This window comes from Oreochromis niloticus, linkage group LG19, assembly GCF_001858045.2.
Source record: "Oreochromis niloticus isolate F11D_XX linkage group LG19, O_niloticus_UMD_NMBU, whole genome shotgun sequence".
Taxonomy (NCBI): Eukaryota; Metazoa; Chordata; class Actinopteri; order Cichliformes; family Cichlidae; genus Oreochromis; species Oreochromis niloticus.
This window is the reverse complement of record NC_031983.2, coordinates 9,889,872-9,910,723: the sequence shown is the minus strand read 5'-3', so window position 1 is coordinate 9,910,723 and position 20,852 is coordinate 9,889,872. Positions and strand designations below refer to the sequence as shown.

Sequence of the window (20,852 nt, the reverse complement as noted above, 5' to 3'; positions counted from 1 at the left end):
TATCTTTGCTGATCAGCTTTAGCTTCACTTGCAGGGACGTATTTACAGGCCGTGTGATATGGTCTGTGCCAGATTGGCAAGTATGGCTTTTGCCAAGGAAACATTCTGTTTTGAGAGAAAATGACTTGTCTTTAAGCTGTTTGCTCCAATCAAGTGTTGGCTCAGAGGCCAAGAAGAGATGGCTCTGCCATCGTAGCGATTCAAAAGACCTGAAACTCTGATGATTAAAGAGCTCCGTTTGCTCCTTCTTTTAGTTCGTCCTGTGGCGGAATGTCAGAAAGTAATTTTATGGAAAGGATCATGAGGTCTTGGCTTTGCTCTTGGGTCTTTTCTTAGAGTATACCCCGATGGAAGAGAAAGGAAGACTGTCTACCGTTTGCATCCTGTGGATGGCATCCATCCCTCCTCCCTCTTGTCTCCCACAAGTTCTCAGGTTTTCCAGTTGGTTAAGAGAAGAAGCCCAACACTGAGGCAAGTCCCTAGAGAAGCTGGTGAAGGGCTCTGAGCCCTGTGATTGATGGACCAGACCACTCAATCGTCTTAGAAGAACTGCCTGCAGGCCGGGTGGTCTACATTGTGATCGCACCAAAAATCTGCAATTAAAGATTTCTGTATGGCTGAGAAACCCATCTGACTCTAAGCTTTCTCCCTTCTCAGCTTCCTGTCTCTTTTTTTTCTTAGCCAGCTCTCTTATTTTGCATAAGCTGTCCTTTCATTTGAAATCCCAGCAGTGCTTTTCACTAAACAAATTTTACTTAAGGGATTTATTCAGATTTAAGTCAGGATAACACGAGCTATCAAGAAGTTTACAGGAATCTGAATTACACTTTCAGGTCAGGGAATTTGAGCAAATATTATTGAACAGCCTCCAGTGGAATGCACAACACAACTGAATGGAGATGGACAATAAATTAGTGAGGCGTGACGAAGTCTTTTGTTGAACAGGGCTAAATGGATAGACAACAATTGAAAGGTTTTGTCTGTTCTCTCTGGGGATACAGACAAGTCTGAGTTTACAGTCTTTGTAACCAAGGGCGACACTAATGATGCGCAGCTTGAGCTCACTCTTGCAAGCCACTGGCTGTGGAGCTCTATATTTTCTACACAAATGATTGTAGAAACAAGCATGGGAACTGGCACGCCATTAAATCAGGACACAATCATGCTTTGCTTTTTGGATATTAATGAAAATTACATGGCCAAGTTGTCACCCATTTTTAGTTTTGGGGCTGATTATCTTTTCTTGAGGTTGATGGTTAGAAGACAAGGTTCTGATTCGCAGATACAGTTTCAACCAGTAATTAGGAAAGTCATTGTGAACTTTGGCAGGCCGAGCGCTTTTATGCAATTTTTTTTTAACTAGCCACAAACAGCTCAACCCTGTGGACCAATAAAACTTTTACTGAACTTATCTTAAAGTTCAAGCATTTTTAGGTCCAGGATATGCTTAAGGAAACTCTAAGCACTATCTGCCTGTTAGCTTGTAGTGAGGAATTGATTTAAGTACAGGGTACAGAACCTCAAGCTTTGTTGATTAACAAATGACACTTCAAAAACTGGCAGAAGAACCTAGAAACCCAAAAGAGGAGAAAACTGACCTTTACTCAGCAAACTAAACTGAAATCTAAGGAAATAAACAGGAATTTTAAAAAAGTCAAGGCAAAAACTTGGAAACCTGGTAGGCACATGAGTGCGAATAACAGATAATCTAACAAAGACATAGAGGAAGGAGGACTCTAAATACACAGAGCAGTGATTAGATGATGAGACACAGCTGGGAGCAGACAGACAGGTGAGAACAATCAATGACAGGTGAAGTCAGTCACAAAGGAGGAAGTAAAACTCACAGAAGACAGGATAGAGAACCCTTCAAAGTAAAACATGAAATCCAACTAGATAGAAGTCTTAAAAGTAGCATAATAAGAAAGGGTGTGAGACTGAAAGTGAGATAGAGGAAACACAGACAGGAAAATAAAAGGAACTAAAGGTCAATTAAAAAATAAAATCAAAACACTAGAACGGGGATGTTGAACTCGTTTTACATCATGGGCCACATACAGCTCAGTTTACAATTGAGTGAAATTTTTGGCATCACTGTCAGTGAAAAAGAGTTTAACCATGAATTTAATCCCTGAGATTATCTTATTATTAGAAAAATAAGTACAATTTCAACAGCATGTCTCAGTTTTTTCAAAAAATTCAGCTGTAGCAAATCAAAGACATTTGTCAGCACGACTGTTTGGGCTTCATCTGTAAGAAATAAATGTGTAAAATATACAGAAAAAAGTTCTGGTAGCTCACTGACTATACTGTTCTGTAATTATAAAGCAGAAATGTCTGTTAATTCACAGAAAACGTCCTTTTTTGGGGGTGTGGTCCCATTGTAAGAACAGAAATTTCTTTAGTTAGTAGTGAAAAAATAGGAAATTTAATTATTTAATCAACATTTAATTTAATGTAATTATTTTGGTGTAGTATGAATAGCCATGGGTGAGGTCTTTATCAGCAAGAAAATCTGTAGAACTTATTAAAATACATTTAAAAGTCCAAATGCCCTCCTTCTCAATTTTTCAAAGCCATCCACTGAGCCAATTCTAGCCCTTGGGCCTTATGTTTGACACCCCTGCACTATGAAAATAGTTATCCAAAGAAAGGTGAACAGGCAGTAGAATTAAAATAATAAACTCACCAATGCTAGAATAAAAATGACATCAATCGAGGAATCCAAAACTCAGATACACGAAAAAACCCCAAGACCATAATAGCACCAAAACGGAGCCTATGTACAAAAATTTACTGTTAGCATGTCTGTATATGTGCAAATATTTCAGTTTTTCACCACTGTTACTCAAATAATTAGGCTTTAAAGATGCACAAGCACAACATATTACCTCTCTCTCAAATTCATCTTAAAGCTGTTCATCTCTGCAGGGAGTCTTCTTCTCCCTGCTAATAAGCTTTATTGAGACTCCCGGACCTCCCCCACTGTGCTTCCCTTGGCATGTGCGCCCTGCTGTCACTCAGGCCAAACTTTCCTTGATCTCATCACTGCGGGAGGACGTGCCCATCGCTCCTACCACAACATCTCATTACTCAGAAACTTCGGAGGGGGATTATGAGGGTCTGGAGGAAGATGAGGAGGTGGGCAGGCAGGAACAGGGGCGTTGCTTTGACACAGTTCCCCCCTTTTCGTGTTGCCCGCTTCATGCTGACCCACTTTTGCTCTGTCAACCCTCAGGTACATCGACCCTGCCTGGTCGACTGGGTCACAGCAGGACCAAAACATAACTCAGCTTCCAGGACTTCATTCCCAAAAAACCTTCATGTGCCACACATTCCAGTCACTCCTGGGAAAATGACACAAACTCATGACTGATTGCTGGGTTTTGGTTTGATGGATTGCTGTCTTGGGATTTTGACTCTTGTACACTATATAGTAAATAAGGGAGCAGCTGAATCAATACCGGAAGCATGTATTTAACGCTGGTGGCATGGACAGAGAGAAAGAACTGATGATTATGGAGATGGTTCTTTTCTGGTTCTTAGCCTGTCAGGCATCATTTACATCTTACTAGAGCACTCTTTCAGTCAACACCACATTGGTTTTCTTGGGCTGAACCGAACTGACTTCTCTCCCTTTCCCAAATACCTCTGCTGGCAAAGCAGTGGTGTTTTACGTTCTTGCGTGCGTCACGTCTTTTCTAGACCCTTCGTCACTGTGGCAGCAGATTCAAAGCAATGCATTGCTGTGGTATAATGTTATTTTTTACGCCCATAGTGTGAATCAAAAGATTGTCATTGCTGTCATTCCTTTCTTTGAGCAGAAAACCTTAATGTTTTTTTTTCCTCTCAGTGGATGATGACTTGAAGAGGGCAAGTCTTTAGCCAAATCTGTTGGGTTGTGTGGGCGCTGAGTGGCAGTTGTGTTGGCATGGTTAAAACTCCTGACTTTTAATGTGCTGTATGCTGGTGCATGATCACTTGCACTTAATATCCTCCCTCAGATGCTTAAGGCTATTACACATTTTCAGCCTTACCAGTCTGAGAGAGTAATGAGCATGCTGGTGGTCGTGCTCCTCACCTGATGCCCCACTTTCAGGCTTAGAAGCACTGGAAGTGCTCCAGAGGTACACAAGGAGATGACCTTGAATGAGACAGTGACCAGATTTAAATAGTTTTTGCTTTTTATGGGCAGAGAGACAGAACTTTTGATTGCACCTCATATAGTGTATATAGCACAGGGGAGTAAAGTGTTATAATCATTTCTCTGAGCTGTCTGATGCACTGTACAGTCTATAATAGCTAAAGACTCTTCTGTCTTGCTAACAAGCACATCATTACAGTCCTCTACAGCCAAACATGCACGTTTTTTCCCCTTCAAAATCAGAAGTTAGATATTATCTTTTCAACATTCATAGAGAATCTGAGTCATCTGAGTCATGGAAAGATCTGGTACCAATAATCACTGTCTATGTTAAGAAAGACTCTCATAGAGTTTCCCCTAATCTCTGTTAAAAAACACAGATACTGATACACACACATTTAAACACTAACAGACTTACTCTGTGCCACATGATAGCCACATTGACCCCCTGTACATTTAATGGAGCGTGCCGGGGCTTGACTGGGTGCCGAATGAGTAATGATACCATGTTTTCAGGCTTCTAACACTGACAGTTTGCCCGCACTGGGGCAGTAACCGACAAATGTGTTATTTACTGCAGCACCTCTCAAGCGCACACCTGAAACACACACATACCATGTGATTTGTACTGCTTTGGCAAAAAACAAGCGTTAAGACATTTTGGCCAATCATTTTCCTGTGAGCAGCACATTAATCGTCATTCCTTGTGCGCACAGTTAAAGCTTTAGTCTCTCGTTTAACTAGATTTGCACCGTGGTTGATGAAAACGGTCAGGGCTGTCATAAAGGCTTAGTCAACAAATTTATGATGATGTGCCTAGGGATTTACACAATTATGAATGGCATAGAGCATTATTACATTTTGTTGGATGACAAAGCTGCCTTATAAATGTAGTTGATGGGGAGCCCATTTGACTCTTGCTGGAGTCCCTCAAGGCTCAGTTGTGGGTTCCTTGTTTTTCCTATTACTGAGACCTTAAATTCCCTTAAATTCTCCTAAACTTGAGCTCCTTCTCTTCTCCCTCTCTGATGAAAGCAGTCCGCTGTAGTAAAGAAGCATAGCACGTCATTTAACATCACTGAGCTTCTCTGAACTGTTGTTTTTGTTTCTGTTTACAGCATATGCAGTGATCGCGAATGGACAGGTGGAATGTTCCAAAGGTTTTAAACGGATGAATCTCACACACTGTCAAGGTAAGCCTTTGCATGAAATATGCTGATGAGCTTTAAGTGACTTCATGTTTATTTTAGCAGTAACAAAGATATATTAAAAATAATTAAATGACTGTGATAAAATAAACTCACTGTCCACTTCATCAGGTATATCTTGCTAGTACCAGGTTGGACCGTCTTTCATCTTCACAACTGCTTTAATCCTTTGCGGCATAGATTCAGCAAGGTGCTGGAAAGATTTCTCAGAGATTTTAGTTCATGTTGACATGACAGCATCACACACTTGCTGCTCCTCCATTATATTAATTTACGGTTCCACCACGTTGGATTGAGGTCAGGTGAATGTGGAAGCTATTCGAATCCAGTGAACTCATTGCTATGTTCAAGAAATCGGTTTGAAATTATTTGAGCTTTTTGACATGATGTGTTCTGATGGCTTTGCTGAAAGTAGCCATCAGAACATGGGAACACTGTGGTCATGGACAATACGTAGGTAGGTTGTGGCATTTAAATGATGCTTGACTGGTACTAAGGCCCAAAATGTGCCAAGAAAACACCCATCCACCATAACACCACAAACACCAGCCTGAACTGTTGATACAAGGCAGGATGGATCCATGTTTTCATAGTTTTTAATCCAACTTCTGACCCTACAACACTGTTAAAAAAAAAAATCCTCGAAAAACAGTAATATTCTGGCAGCTGGGGCACCAAAATAATACCATAAAATAACAGAAAATAACTTTCTCATAAAAATACGTTTATTTTCAGTAATGACAATACAGTTTGTTGCCCTAATTTTACATGGGATTTTGCCTTTTTCAGGTGCTTTTAAACATTAAATTAGGAACATGTTAATGTGATTAAACAATGAAATTACCTATAAACAAGGTCAATGAATGTGGCAATATGAATAATAATACTTAAATGTACAGAAATATACAGTTAACAGTTGGTTTAAATAATAATGGATTGCATGTCCTGGGACAGACTGACAGAGGCGAGGCTGCCATATCGCACCATCGGCCCCTCTGGCCATCACCAGTAGGCGGTAGGTGAAGAGTCTTGACCAAGGACACAACGCCCTAGCAATAATAGTAATAATTATTTGATGTAAAAAAAGTTTATGAGAATCATTTTATATATTTTTCCATAGCATTACATTTGGATTTAACAGTTCAATCTTTCAAATAACAGACACATATTTGTGTAATCATGATACATTTGTGAATGTATTTTAACAATCTAAATATGCATATGTACAGACAAATACATTTAAAAAACAAGAAAATTATGTTTTATTACATTACAGTGATTTTACGTTAATTTACATTTGAAATGTGAAATCACAGTCTATTTATGTAAATTTAATGATATTCTAGAAGAACAGAACAAAACTGTAAAATACACAGTAAAATACTTTTATATTAGGATCCCAGGATCCCAGACAAGTCCGTCTGGGATCAACAACCATGTTCAAAGTCACTTAAATCAAGTTTCCTCCCATTGTGATTCTCAGTTTAAACTTAGGCAGGTTGTTTTGACCATGCCTACATGCTTAAATGCCTAAGTATATGCCTGTTCTATTCACTGATAGTCACCAACATCTTGAATGTTACTCGTGATAGCAACATATGAATCATTTCTCCACCTGCTGGAGGGGCTGCTTATGGAGGCCATCTAGCTCACAGCACATTTCTAGAGCATAAGAAAGACTCCTGTTGTCATTTGCAGGTAACAACACTGAATGACATAGAAGACCTCCAGCAGCAACCTGGTTAGGTTTGCAAAGAAGTAAACTTTCAAAATCTTCTAATGTTCAGATTATATTGTGGTAAACAATGATGTACCTGGAGAACACACTTAATTAAAATCCTTGCTTGGGAGACTGACTTTTTTGCCCCCCACTTCCCATGTCTGGGAAGCAGGTCAAGACCACAGTTAGGGTTTGTCTGGGGTCGGAGTTCAGCAGTCAATAAGCACCTGGGGCTCCTGTTTTAATTGGTCTTGGGGTTCTGAGTTAGTGATCATGGCATGGATGGCTCTCTGAGTACTTGTGAGCATCAGATTGCTGCTTTGCTTTTCAAAAGCAGCAGAGCAGCTGTGTGACTGCTAGCATATCCATCTATCTGTATGTAAAAACAAACGTGGTTGTCCCTGAACATATACACTGTGTTATCGTCCATTTCAACATCCCAGCAGTGGCTGTTTGTCAGCTTGTGTTTGGTTCAGGAATCAGTAAACACCCACAGTGTCAACTCTCCCGCTAAAGAATTCCAACCATTTGCATTTGTTGGTGTCAGTAAATAGCCTTGAAATCAGCATGAGCAAATAAACCATGGCTCAAAGGCTCACACCTAACACTGACAACTGAGGCTGACAGTTTTGACATTACAAACTGCAGCTTTTCTGATGGCTCGCATAAGAGCTATGTCACTGACTTGATTAATTGTGTCATGATCCAAAGGGCAATGCTTGCTGAGGCGTAGAACAACCTTAAAGTCCAGAGGACAGTTTTGACTCTCCCTATAGAAGACCTCATCCTTTAGTTCAGCAAGTTCAACATGTTTTCTGCAGAGAACAGTCGCAATATTGATGTTTTCAGGTAATTATTGAGCAGGGAAACATATTTTAATAAAAGAAAGACCTGCGGACCAGGACGCTCCTGTTTTCCAATAATGTGTCGAGCAGCCAATGAATGCAGAAATTTATCTTTCTATTATTCATGCTTTTCTTCTGTGATTGCTTCAAGATGTTTCCCTCTTCCAGTTGCTCCTTTCCTGAGTTCCAAAAAAGCAAAGCTGACAGTTACCCACAATATTTACTAAAGTGCTTTAAATCTGCGTTCGGCTGCTGCTCCGTTCTCCCAAAATTATTTCTAATTTAAGGACTTTTACCAACTGCCAAGAAGGAAAAAAAATCAGCTTTTTCTGAGATTTTGTCATTATTATTAGGATGGGGTCAAGCCCTCCTTCCTGTGGCTCCAGTCTCGAGCTGCTTGTAATGTGTTTTATTGGAACAGAACAGGGCTTGTCTCGTATTTGGTAATTGTCTTGATTTACTGCCAGTCTGCCTACATCCGCTGACCTTTGCGGTCAGTGACATCGTCGCCACAGCACGATAAGATTTCCTATCAGCGTCGTTCTCTCAGGTCTCAGACTTCAGAGATGATTCCTTATCTTTAGAGGCTTCCTTCTCAAAAATTTAGGTCACTGAATTGGCCATTTGTAGCTGTGGTTGTTAGATGAAAAAGCCCGCAGAGATGCATGTGCATGTGTTGTGGGTGGTAAACTAGTGCTGGGAGCAGGTCACATTACTCATACACCACTTCAAAGAGGAGATTAATGAAGTCTTATGGAACTCTTTGGACATTTTTGATCAAGTTAATAAAAAGCTGCTTATGATTTCACAACACTGACATTTGACACTCATCGTGTCGACTACTAGCCTGGTATTCAGGCTGAAATCCTGATAGAGAAATATGTTGAAAAAGCCTGTTTTTCCCAGTAATGGCGCTTTGGCTAAATTCTGACCATGTGTATTCACTTCACAGACTTCCAAAGTGCTCCAAAGGTGCTCTCTTTACTCACAATGCAAAATACACAGTATAAGGAACAATGTTGCCAGTTTGCTTTACATAGTTTCTGTAGAAAATTCTGTAGGTGTTTACATGAATTTTGAACAAAGAGGGGAAAGGTCAAGTAAGCAGCAGACTGTTTGAAGTCAGGGAACTTTGTCATGTGCTGGTAGACTATAAAAACAGTCACGCTAAAAGCCGTGAGCTCTTACCACAAGTGATGTTTGTCAAGAAGAGCAACCAAGTATAAATTCAGAATAGATGTTGAGATTAGCGCTGGTCATGGCAGGTTGTCATGGAAGCCGGTTTCGATTTAAATCAACCCACCAGCAGACTGTAACAATAGCACTAATCTGGGACTCGACTGAATCATGGATTAAAGACCATGTGATAAATGGTGCCCTGATTTCAGGTGACCAGACGCTACCTGAACTAAAGTTAAGTCACTGCAAAAATGACTTGGGGGAAACCGGCATGACATCAGTAGTTTCTTCACAGTACGTCACTGTAAGGTGGAAAAGCAACGAAAACCCAAAATGGAAACGAAAAAGGGGCGACAAACAACAAGAAAAACATTAAGGTTTTCCCTGGATTTCCTTCAGCCCATTGATTTTATCAGCCTCGACCTTTTGTAAGCTCACTTTTTCCAGCAGGAAGGAAAACAACAAAACAAGAGCAGATTCATTAAAATTGGGGGAAAATCTGTGATGGCAGGTTGTCGGGTTCTAGTTGTCAAAGCAATGGGAAAAGACCTAATGATGTACTCTTTGTTTAACACGGTAGAACAACAATCCTTGCCTGGTCCCAGTGTGATCACATGACTAAGCGCCTTAAGCATGTCCCCCTATGCTTCTGGCACAGTAACCAGTTAGCTTGTCTCCGTTTAGCTTAGGGACTCGGGAGCTCTTGGAGCAGGAGGCAAACTCCTCTGGCCACACTCTACCATTCCTGCATGTGGTTTAAGCCAGACAGAGGAAAAAATAAATAAATTAAAAAAAATCTCTTTAATGACTTTCACTTATTGACGTAAGCTGAGGATCCCGTAACCGTATTGGATGCAGTGAAGGAAAGATGCTGAGGATGATGACAATCTGAAACTCTCAGTGATATCCTCTATGTCTACATGACTGCATGTGTTCCCACAGCTGCAATATTTTACTTTCCAAGCAAGACGGGATTTTGAGCGTGTATTGTTTTACACCCATCAAATGTGTACGTCTCCCTCCTGTCATCACGATTTCATGCAGTTGTGTAACCTTAATGTTTCCATATTTCATCGCCTCCCCACAGCGAGCGGCTTTGCTTACATGATCTGTTGCAATTTTTTGACACCTTTCAATGTGTGAATCATTGCTGCCCAGTGTATTGGAAAGAAAATGCACCAAAGTTGATATTGATATGTGCAGTTTTGGTGGGGGGTGAGACTGAAAATCAATTTTTTTTTCCTGGGAATAAACATGACTTCATGAAATTTCCATAAGCCAGGATATATTCGAAATGACTGATGTACTCTGCCTATTTCACAGACATCAACGAGTGCCTGTTGCCTGGAATATGTAAAAACGCTGAATGTCTCAACACCAAAGGAAGCTACAGGTGCACATGTAAACCAGGCTATATGTTAGATCCTGCCAGGAGCCACTGTGTCTGTAAGTATTGCTTGGTTTTTTTGATTCGTAACACACACTTTAAGACTAGGCTTTCTTATGCCTTACTTGTGTTCCAATTTCTCTTCTCTACCAGCGGACAAAGCAGTGTCTGACCAGAGGGCGTCGTGCTACCGGTCGGTTTCAGCAGGGACATGCTCTCTGCCACTCAATAATCACCTCACCAAGCAGATCTGCTGCTGCAGCAGAGTGGGCAAGGCCTGGGGAGCTGGGTGTGATCGTTGTCCTTTACCAGGATCAGGTACAGCCCCAAAAGCTACCCTCTGCTCCTCTTCTGCTTACCCAAAGAATGATCTTGTTTTCTATTTCTGCGTTTACTGTACTCCCCTTCTTGAGTTAAACGCTTTTGCAGAAATAAAGTGTTGCATGCAATCTTATGCAAGGGGTAGCAATGGTAATGAAAGAATAGGGGGAAAAAAAATATTTACCGCTCAGTCACCATTCTGTTCTTTGCCAGGCGTGTAAAGCAGTTCAAAATAGCTAACTGTGTTTGGAGTGGAAAAGGACCAAAAACATAACAGTTTTCATATTTTGGAGGCTACATAAGAGTGGGAGTCAGTCTTGTGTTATCGCTCCAACCCTCAGAGAGAAACCCCACTAATAAACCGGCAAAGCTTCACAGCAGAAATGCATGACCTCGCCAAGTGAAACATGGGAAGTAGTTGTCATCGTTTTTTCATACTGATTTAATCTTCAAAGTCTCTGAGAGAAACAAGCTGGTTTTATTGAGTGTCTGTACTGGCCAGTGATTCATGGGGATTGTCATAGATCAGATATCATAGACACAGACCTCCACGGTGCTGCTCAGTTAGGACCGACGCAGTGCGCGGGCACACAGCCTTTGATTATTTCGGACGTTAGCTTTTTGGATGGCCTGAAAAGCTGTTAGACCCCTGAACAGAGCAGCCAGAGCCATTACTTGTGACTCGGTAACAGGAGCCCAATGAGTTTAATTCCATATTTACGCCGATTCCTCAGATGTGGCTTCTGATCATATATAGCCCCATTTCCCTCCACTTTAAATTCATCATTCAGTAGCCTATCATATCCACGTTTCCTGTATTTACACAAGCATTTACAGTGACCGCATATCTGTCATTACTCATATCTCTATTCCAGACTCTTTTGGCATAGAGTAGCCGGGTTTCAGGTCAGGTAGGGGACAAAGAGCCTCTCACTTGTAATGGATTCACCATTGCTGAGGCTTTTTGGACTCGGATACAAAGAGGTGCAGTCTCTCGCCTTTTATCTACCCAGCCAATCCTCCATTAGCCTCTCACTCACATGCCTTTACACCAAAGAGTTCAAAGGTCATTCAGCATTACATGATCCTCTACTTCCCGCAGTGGTACAGTTGTGTCTGTTTGTTTGAGAGTGCCGATATGCCCGCATGTTTTCAAATCCCATCGCTGTTAGCCTCCTCTGACAGCTGTCACTGGCCTGGCAGCTTGCTAAGTTCTGCGGCAGTCACCGAAACCCAATCTCGCTGTTCACAGCAGAGCATAAAGTACAGCGTGCCTGTCGTAACTGTATTACATGGATGGCTTATGGTGTTACTTTGAATATCAGATAGAAATAAGAGCCACGATTATGCTGTCAAAAGTTAAATGTCAGTTTTTCGAGCTCAAGCTCAGAATGCAGAGGTGATGTTTTCGATCACTTACTGGTCGCTCCTGTGTCTCCTGTGCTGCAGACCACTTCAAGGAGATCTGCCCCGCTGGCCACGGATACACTTACTCGCGATCTGACGTCCAGATTTCTCTTCGACAGCTGGATGATGTCGAGCTGCAGAGCATGGGAGTGTCACTCGAGGATGAGAGCCCTACTTATCCGCAGTTTCCATTTTCTCAGCCTTCGTTTCCCAGTGGGCCACAGTACCCCAGCTACCCCGAAACACCGCAGCTACCCCAATACCCCGATTACTCTGAGACCCCACAAGCACCCCAGTACCCTTTGACTCCACAGCATCCCTCACATCCAGCCAGAGAAACACCTAGACCGCCACACACAGATGGTAAGAATAAGTTTTATGTTGGTAAATATTTGTACTGTATGACAAAGAGTTAAAACAGTGTTCTTGGCGAATGCGTAGGCCTTGGATGTTACCTAAACATGGTATTCATTTAAACCCAAGGATGTTTCAGTCAGGACCACCATACAGTGGTCAAAAGAAGATTGTTAATTCTCTGGCAATGATTTACATTTGAGCGTATGGCTCCGATCTGGGACCTGGAAAGCACAAGTCAGCCTTTCATGCCAGGCAAAGCAGCAGCAGGGCCATTCAGATCAGAGCAGGCATCACTGAGAGCAGATGACATTCATTAAGTCAGACCCAGAAGAAAAAGGCGAAGCTGGGGTGGAGCTGTTCTGCAAAGTGTCTCGAAGATGCAAAGCAACTATAAGTTGGCTAGAGGAGCTTAAGTAGTGCTTAAACAACACATACCAACTGGATGCATCAAAGGGGATGAGCTGACCCATCAACTGATATGGGCTGGCACGTAGATCAGCTGATGAGTTTAGTCTGTCAGAAGAGCAACGAGCTTGATTTTCGCCACAGCCCGTGACATAAACAGTTCAGAGCAGCTGCAGTGATTGCACAATGGCATTTTTTTACATACAGGATGCAGTGCATTAACATTATTGTGAAAATGTAAACACCAACAAGCTGCTTTGATCTCCGTAAATAAAAGCTCGATAGATGGAACATATTCACAGCCGTCTAAGTGAAACCGCCGCGAGCATCAAAAAAATGCACACAAGTAATCCACACGGATCATGAATCTTAATCCTCAGGATTTTAAGCAAATGCATCTTCTTGATTTAAGGCTTGTGAGATACTGTATTGGCAGTGCTGCAACATTTTGATTTGTATGTGGAGACAGTTCTTTAAATATTTTGGGATTTTTGTCTTCATTATCGGAGATATCTAATTCCATGTTTTTCTTTCATCTTTTTTTTTCTTGGCCAACGGTGTACACTATCTCTCACAAATATTTGAAAAAAAAATCTGGCCAATTTTTGTTAGGGAAAAAAAGTATCACCAAAGCTGCAGACGAGTGTCTAAAGGCAACATGCGTGTACACATAATTGAACAAAAATGTGTTTTGTGATGGCACATGTTAATGCAGACAGAATTTCAGTGTTCTCCACTGATACACTTTTCCTCTTTTTTTTGCGATAGATGTGGAAAGTCTGAGCCCGGTAAGTTCTCCCTCCTCGTCAGCCCTTTGGTGCATGCTTCTTCTCAGCATGTGTTCTAGCTATTTCAGCTGGAGGGTTTGTTATGATTATATAACTTCTTCAGACCACATTTTGGTAGATGCGCACATCTAATTAGCACAGAATTTACCAACAAATACCGGAATGCTGTGAATATAAATATGGTGGTGAAAAATGTAGCCCAAATGTTTTTTGATGAGTAATATTTGCTCGTTTTCCAGCCAGCTGTTGTGACAGAGTTACCGCCGCAGTATCCAGGTATTTTCTCTTTTCCTTCTTTATTCATACAGATCATACGAGACTGGTAGTTGAGCAAGTGCCTCCAGCTGTTGTTTAATGCCTCTTTGGGTTTGATTTACAATCTCTAAGCTTTCTGTCAAGCACAAACATGTTGTGTAATTTCTATAAACTGCTCCCACACAGTAGTGGCATTCACAGTCTTTACTTTGCCCTCACGCCAGTGAAAACACTTGACATTCAAGTCTGAAGGCTATGATCAATGAGTCTACCTTATTTGTTTTGGTCATTGTAATTTGTTTTAGCCTGGAAAAATGAGTAGATCACTTTTATAGTGTTGAATAGGCAGCTAAGGCATTAGAGTGGCTGGCAAATTAAGCGGCGTCTTGTTTTGGTTGTAGAGACTAGAACCTGTCAAAGTTTAAGAGAGATTTAGCTGACTTTGTCATTTGTGCTTATCTAGTGCCTTATGACTCACCTTAACTGTCTTAATAGATATTTTTCCGGACTCCCCGAGCATCAACCCGAGGCCAGATTCGAAGGAACCATCCCATACTGATTCAGCTACAGGTAAACACTAGATTAAAAAGTCACATTATAGGAAATTAGATATGTTCAGCCCCACTTCATACATCTAAAACAAAACAAACAAAATGACAATGAACAGGTGGACAGGAAGTTGCTATGTGAAAGAGCACCACAGGGCTCAGCTCTTCATTTTTTATACACTCTGTAAACTTCTGGCAGACAGCAGCAGGACTCATAAGGCATTTTTGTAGGCTTACCCAAAGTAAAGCTGGAGAGAGCTTAATTTGACCCCTTTTCCCAGAGCCAATTTGGCTTGAAGCTGCTGTTCTGCACAGAGGGTGAGAGGCCGAGAAACCAAGAAAGAGTGTGCCTTTTGGAAGAGGAAGCTACTCTGAGTGGACAGAGGCCAGATTTATGAAAAACTGAGGAAGAGCACGGGACATGGTGAAAGCGTGTTTGTGTGACAGACTCAGCGAGAGAGTGACAGAGAGATTTAGGAAGTGAGAGGAATTTATAGTAATCTTATAGAGAAATTGGGTTTTTTTGTTTTGTTTTTTTTTCATCAGCCAGACCCAGAGACCCAGTTTAACATCGTTCTTTTGCACAGAAAAACACAAGTACAAAACTAATGTCAGGCTCTACTGTGCATGACCTGTTTCTTGCCGAACACTTTGTACGCGCTCCATACCACCTGTTAGAACGCTACAGTGCTGTAAAACCAGCGCTCCCATCCACGACTCCACCTATAAAACAGCACGATGAGTTCCCATGGAGAACAACATGTGTTCGTGGAATGCACATTTATATATTTTTTTGTTTTTTTAGACCAATGTTGCGCAACCTTAGGTCACAAATAATCTTGTTTGTTTCTCAAGTGACAACTCTGCACATCTTTGTTCCTATCCATAGGTATTGACAAGTGTGCCACGACCCCCGCTATATGTGGCCGTGGGAGATGCATTTCTGTGCAGACCGGCTACATTTGCCTCTGCGAGCCAGGATTCAAGCTCAGTGCACTGCAGACCAACTGCATTGGTAACTAACAAATGGAACGAGAGAGAAAAATGAAGCAAAACAGGGGTAACAGTGGGACACTCAAAGAGAAGGAGGAGCACACAAACACACACAGACATGCTGACACCAGATGCCACGGCAGCTCTGTCCGTCATCATCACAGTAGAAGCCAGTCTTCATCACCAGTGATTATAAACCTTTGAGAAATTAAGTGAGCCAAAATGAGGACTCTGTTTGTTTATGCTACCCTGTCCTGTGATGCTTGACAACAGCTCACGGCCCATCCAGAGAGCTGATGCTGTGGTCCTTTTTTTTCGCAAAGGCTTTTGGACACAGCCTCTGCTCCACACAGCTGGGTTTTGGCCTGTGTCGTTTCTGTTTCATAGAGGAAGCTCTGAAGTCGGTGCTATAAAAGTGTACTGTGCTGGTGAAATGCAACAGCCGCGTGCTTTCCTTTCTTTTTCTGTAGATGTGAATGAGTGCGATGAGGATCCATGTGAAGGAAAGGGACGTTGTATAAACAGCTATGGGTCCTACACCTGCCACTGCCACAGTGGCTACAGCCAGGTGATCACTCAGAACAGGAAGTTCTGTCAAGGTGAGACACAGCCCCAATCAACAGTAGGAGATATAAAGTTTCCAATGGAAACTAAGCACCGCAAGTCCTCGTCTGTCAGCGCCGTTCATTTTAAAAGCATTCTGCCCTAATTAATGCTGCAGAACACAACAGTAACTTTCTTTTTTCCCTTCTCCTTGGTTTTCATTTAAACTGGCAGACATTAATGAGTGCAGCATGCCCAACAAATGCCAGAATGGCAAATGCGTCAACACAGAGGGATCTTACACCTGTGAATGCAACGCTGGCTACGCCAAGTCTCGGAGAGGCGTGTGCGAAGGTAACTTGCGTGCGTGCACAAGCAGCTACGCACACAGGCTCAAGTTCACATAACAGGGCAGTCCCGGCCAGGCCTATTTGTTTGCTTCCATGAATTAGCTGAATGAGCTGGGCACTAACAAAACACATATTGTATTTTCCTTTAGTCAAAGCCAGGAAGAAAACTTTGCTCGTTCCGTGACAGACGGACTGTGTATGTGTACATTTGCGGCCTTACACTCTCTCTTTCTCCCATGCATGCACATATTGTCTTAGTAACATTGTTTTAGCAACAACTAATTCAGATTTTTATTTTTCATGTTTTCCGCTTTGTCCAGATATAGATGAGTGCAGAGATCCCAGCTCCTGTCCCAACGGTGTCTGCGTCAACACTCTCGGCTCCTTCCGGTGCCAGGTTTGCGGACCGGGGTTCAGGCCTGTCGGTGAAAGATGTGTGGGTAAGGCAACCTCACACCCCATTATAGCCGTGGCACCAGTACCCAGGATCCTAAGGGTGTTTCCAACCGCTGCATGGAAATAAACAGGGCTTCCCTATTATGTATTAGGTAACTTTTACCTACTTGAAGCTGCTGTTCCTGGTTGGCATCACTCGAAAAAACCTAACAAAAAAACAAGGCAACAGGCCATGCCATTAAAGACGTGTTGACAGCCGATGATGCAGTACAGCTCCCCAAATATCACAAGCAGAACTAAATTTGCAGGATTGTGGCTTTTTGCTCAAAGGGACTGCTGATGTGCATTAAAATGATAAAATAAATAGTATTTTCGCTTCAAACGACTTTATATTGGATGTTTTATGTAGAGCAAGGAGCACTTCTGGGCCCAAACGACGGCCCAAAAACCACAGTGATGATGGCTATATAGCATGGACTGAGAGCACGACTCCACCGCCTTTGTCTATTCAGTGTTTCCACGTATAATAAATCGACTCCTCCACCCGAGCAGCCCCAGAATATCCCCGATATTGTTTAAACACATCCACCGTGTTATTGCTGATCTTTTGATATCACTGGCCCTGTAAAAAGATTGTTTGTAATACTTCAATTTGGGAGAGTCCAAATATTTTCTCTTGGCTACAGCCTTGAACAAACAGTGTATTATTGTTGGAGAGCTCTCGCCACTGTACTGTTGGGCTCGGCAGAGGCGAGCGAGGCTTTATTACCACTGCTGGGCTAGGTGAGAGTTTCAGGAGATGTATGAGAAGGTCGAAGGCTCTGTTCCCCCGCCGCCAAAAGGTCCCGGCACGCAAACAAATTTTCTCACTCACCCGTGATGTTGTCTGTGGCCCGCTGTAAAGGTCTCGCTGCAGATTACTAGACGTGACCACACAAATGGCTGACAGATTACACTCGGTATGTGTTTTGTTTAAGATTACACGCCAGCGGCTACCAACCTAAAAGTGGCCCTGTTACATAACAACCCAACTGGTGTTAGTTACCACTTCCCCTCCGTATGACCTTGCACCCCTCTAATTTGTTTGGAAACTTAAGCTCCCGGAACGGAGTAACGCAGAAATGCTCGCACGGCGAAAAAGCACGATGAAAAATATGGAAGTGAACTTCAGTCACACTTCTGAGTTCTTTAAAATTGATTTTTCAGTGAGTCAGTTGAGCGACGCTCAGGTTTAAAGTCTCACAATTTCTCGTGCTACCAAAGAAAACACCACTTTGGCTGCTTTAAAGTTTCTGCCAGTCTGCTATTATTATACATTCTCTGTAAACCTGTGGTGTATAAATAGTAACTGAGAGGAACTTCGTAAATGAGGGATAACGCCAGAGGTAAATATTTTTGCTCTGGACATTTGCACAAGTAGCGCTAACAGCCCTGCGGCATAGGTCTGCCGCTTTGGGAGTCACATAAAACATACAGCATCAGCAGCGAGTTTCCAGCGTTTGCTTCAGTCAATTGCCGACAGCACAGTGCAGTAGTTTGAATCCAATTGACCAAATCGTGGATAAGCCTAATTGTTGGTGTGATTGAGAAAACGGTTCCACTCCCTTGTCGGGGCTTATCGCAGGCAGGCCTAAGAGATGCCGGGTGATAGCAGAAACAAAACACTGGGCCACACTGACAGACATCTGGCAGTGCCCGTGGTTAAGCAAACAAAACCCACTCTGTGACTCTCATGCAGTTTCCAGCATGTGTGCTCAGTCTCCGAGTCTTTATCAACTCTTAATACGATCTTCTCTTCTCCCTTCCTCCTTTCGCAGACCGGCTCCTTCCTCTTTGATAGTCTTCTTCTCAGTCGCCCACACGATCACACTTCACTCTCATTCTCTTCCCACAATTTAATCTAACCTAAAAAAAAGGAAAACCCACTGTTAACACTTGATAAATTCCACTACAATGCTATAAAACACTGTTTCTACATGAGGTTTTCCACAATTATGATTCCTGGGTCAACAGCTCTGACTCATGAGGTGGAAAAGACAGCTACTTCCACAAATAGTAAAAGGCTTTCATGAATGAGGCATGGTCTGCGCACTGATGTAATTTAATGACTGCTGTTTGTAGTCATTACGCACACTAATTATGCTGTAATTGTTTCCCTTTTACTGCTAAACAATGCTGACACAGCCCTTATTTTCATAGATCTAGAGCGTTTTTTGCTGTATTGTGCTTTTTTCATTTTGTCAGACTTGTATATTTTTTTAAAGGCTTTATTTACATAAAAGTATATTTTTTCATTTACTCCCAGTGTCATCAAGCCAAACAGAGACATTTTTTTATTTTATATCCAAAGATTTTTGTATGCAGAGGCCAATTTCTGAAAGTATAAAAAACAAATCTGTAATGTTAGATTCTGCAAAAGTGGTGAAAATGTGTGTTTTTTGTTCTATTTTCAGTGAGCTAAGCCTTTTAATTTATGCTCGTCCCACAGTACAATTGTGGCAGGGTGAAACCTAAAATCTGTCCATCTATTTATCCATCCATGCATCCGTCTTCTTAACCGCTTTTCCAACTTATGGTCGAAGCTTATCCCTGCTCCGATGACCGGTCCATCACAGGGCAGCAACATGCCCGCAGATCCACACATGTGGCCAGTTTAAAATCACCAAACAACCTGAAAGCCATGTGCTCGAAGAAAATCTTGCAAGAACAGGGAGAACATGCAAACATCAAACTCATTTTACATCACAGGCCAGATACAGCCTGCTTTGATCTTAAGTGGGCCACACCAGTGAAACACTTTCTGTCAGTGTAAAGAAGTTTAACTACATATTTAATCCCTGTGATATCTTAATATAAGAAAAAAAAGTGCAGTTTCAGCAGCATGTCTCATTCTTTGTGCATGTTAAAGAAAAGCTTCTGTAGTAAAGGAAAGAAATCTGTTAGTGTGGTTTTTTAGGCTTAAACTGTGAGAAATAAATGCATAAAATTACAGAAAAAGTTCTGGCATGTCATTGCCCGGACTGTCCTGTAATTATAAAACAAAGTTTTTGTTATAAAACTTTGTTTTTTTCCCTTTTACTCTGAAATCACTGTGAAAATTAGAAAATTATTTATCAGAGAGTGAAAAAGTAGGAACTTTTCTGTCATTTTATTGTTTATCTATCTCTTAATTACATTGAATGTATTAGTTATTAGTATGAGTGGTCTTGTGTGAGGTCTTTATCATTTGGAAAAGATGAAAATACAGTAAAACGTCCAATCCAATCCATCCCAACATTTTCCAAAGCAGTACAACGGGGTGGTTTGGAGTCTTTGCCAGGCCATTTCTGGGCCCCCGCACCTTATGTTTGACACCCCTGCTTTACACAGTCACCCAGGAGGGGGTTTGAACCCAGAACTTTGTATAGGGTATCAAAGCTAAACGCTGCACCATGTTGCTGCCCTTTAAACCTAAAACATCCTTCCTGTATGCGTTTTCAGATATGAACGAGTGCTTGAACCAAAGCTTGTGCGGCCGTGGGCGGTGTGTCAACACCGAGGGCTCCTATAGGTGCAACTGCTTCCAAGGCTACAAACTCTCACCGGACAGTGTTTGCCAAGGTATATGTCAGTCAGTAGATCGGTCAGACATTATTCACACCCCATATCAAAGTTACATCTCTGTGAGTAGTTCTCAATAGGGCAGTCGTGGAAGCCTTGCAGTACCATTGAAGATTTATTTTTTTTAAAAAAATCTACAAAGAGTTAGAGGTTGGCTTTATTTTCTTTTTTCCCCTATGATTTCTCTCCAGATGTGGATGAGTGTCTGCTTCCGGGAGTCTGTCTCAACGGCCGATGCGTCAATCTGGACGGAACCTACAGATGCACCTGTAACCATGGCTACCAAGTCACCTCAGACAGCAAATCATGTGAAGGTCTGCAAAGGATTAACTAGAGCTGTTGGGCGTAACTCATCACCGCATACTTTTCTGCTCGTGGCGCACTCTCGACAGCAACTTAATGTCTG

The 20,852-nt window shown here is 42.0% G+C and overlaps 1 protein-coding gene across 2 annotated transcripts in view; it reads left to right on the top strand.

Moving 5' to 3' along the window:
- LOC100698491 (latent-transforming growth factor beta-binding protein 2) overlaps nucleotides 1-20,852 on the top strand; it is an 87,847-nt gene that overhangs the window by 44,058 nt on the left and 22,937 nt on the right. For both annotated transcript variants that reach the window (XM_005453272.4, XM_005453271.4), the window contains exons 9-21: nucleotides 5,263-5,337; nucleotides 10,420-10,542; nucleotides 10,637-10,801; nucleotides 12,254-12,574; nucleotides 13,742-13,761; nucleotides 14,001-14,037; nucleotides 14,512-14,586; nucleotides 15,454-15,579; nucleotides 16,028-16,156; nucleotides 16,335-16,454; nucleotides 16,771-16,890; nucleotides 20,327-20,446; nucleotides 20,638-20,760. In XM_005453272.4, coding sequence (XP_005453329.1) covers nucleotides 5,263-5,337; nucleotides 10,420-10,542; nucleotides 10,637-10,801; nucleotides 12,254-12,574; nucleotides 13,742-13,761; nucleotides 14,001-14,037; nucleotides 14,512-14,586; nucleotides 15,454-15,579; nucleotides 16,028-16,156; nucleotides 16,335-16,454; nucleotides 16,771-16,890; nucleotides 20,327-20,446; nucleotides 20,638-20,760 — 1,554 coding nt within the window. The remainder of the gene's footprint in view (nucleotides 1-5,262; nucleotides 5,338-10,419; nucleotides 10,543-10,636; nucleotides 10,802-12,253; nucleotides 12,575-13,741; nucleotides 13,762-14,000; nucleotides 14,038-14,511; nucleotides 14,587-15,453; nucleotides 15,580-16,027; nucleotides 16,157-16,334; nucleotides 16,455-16,770; nucleotides 16,891-20,326; nucleotides 20,447-20,637; nucleotides 20,761-20,852) is intronic.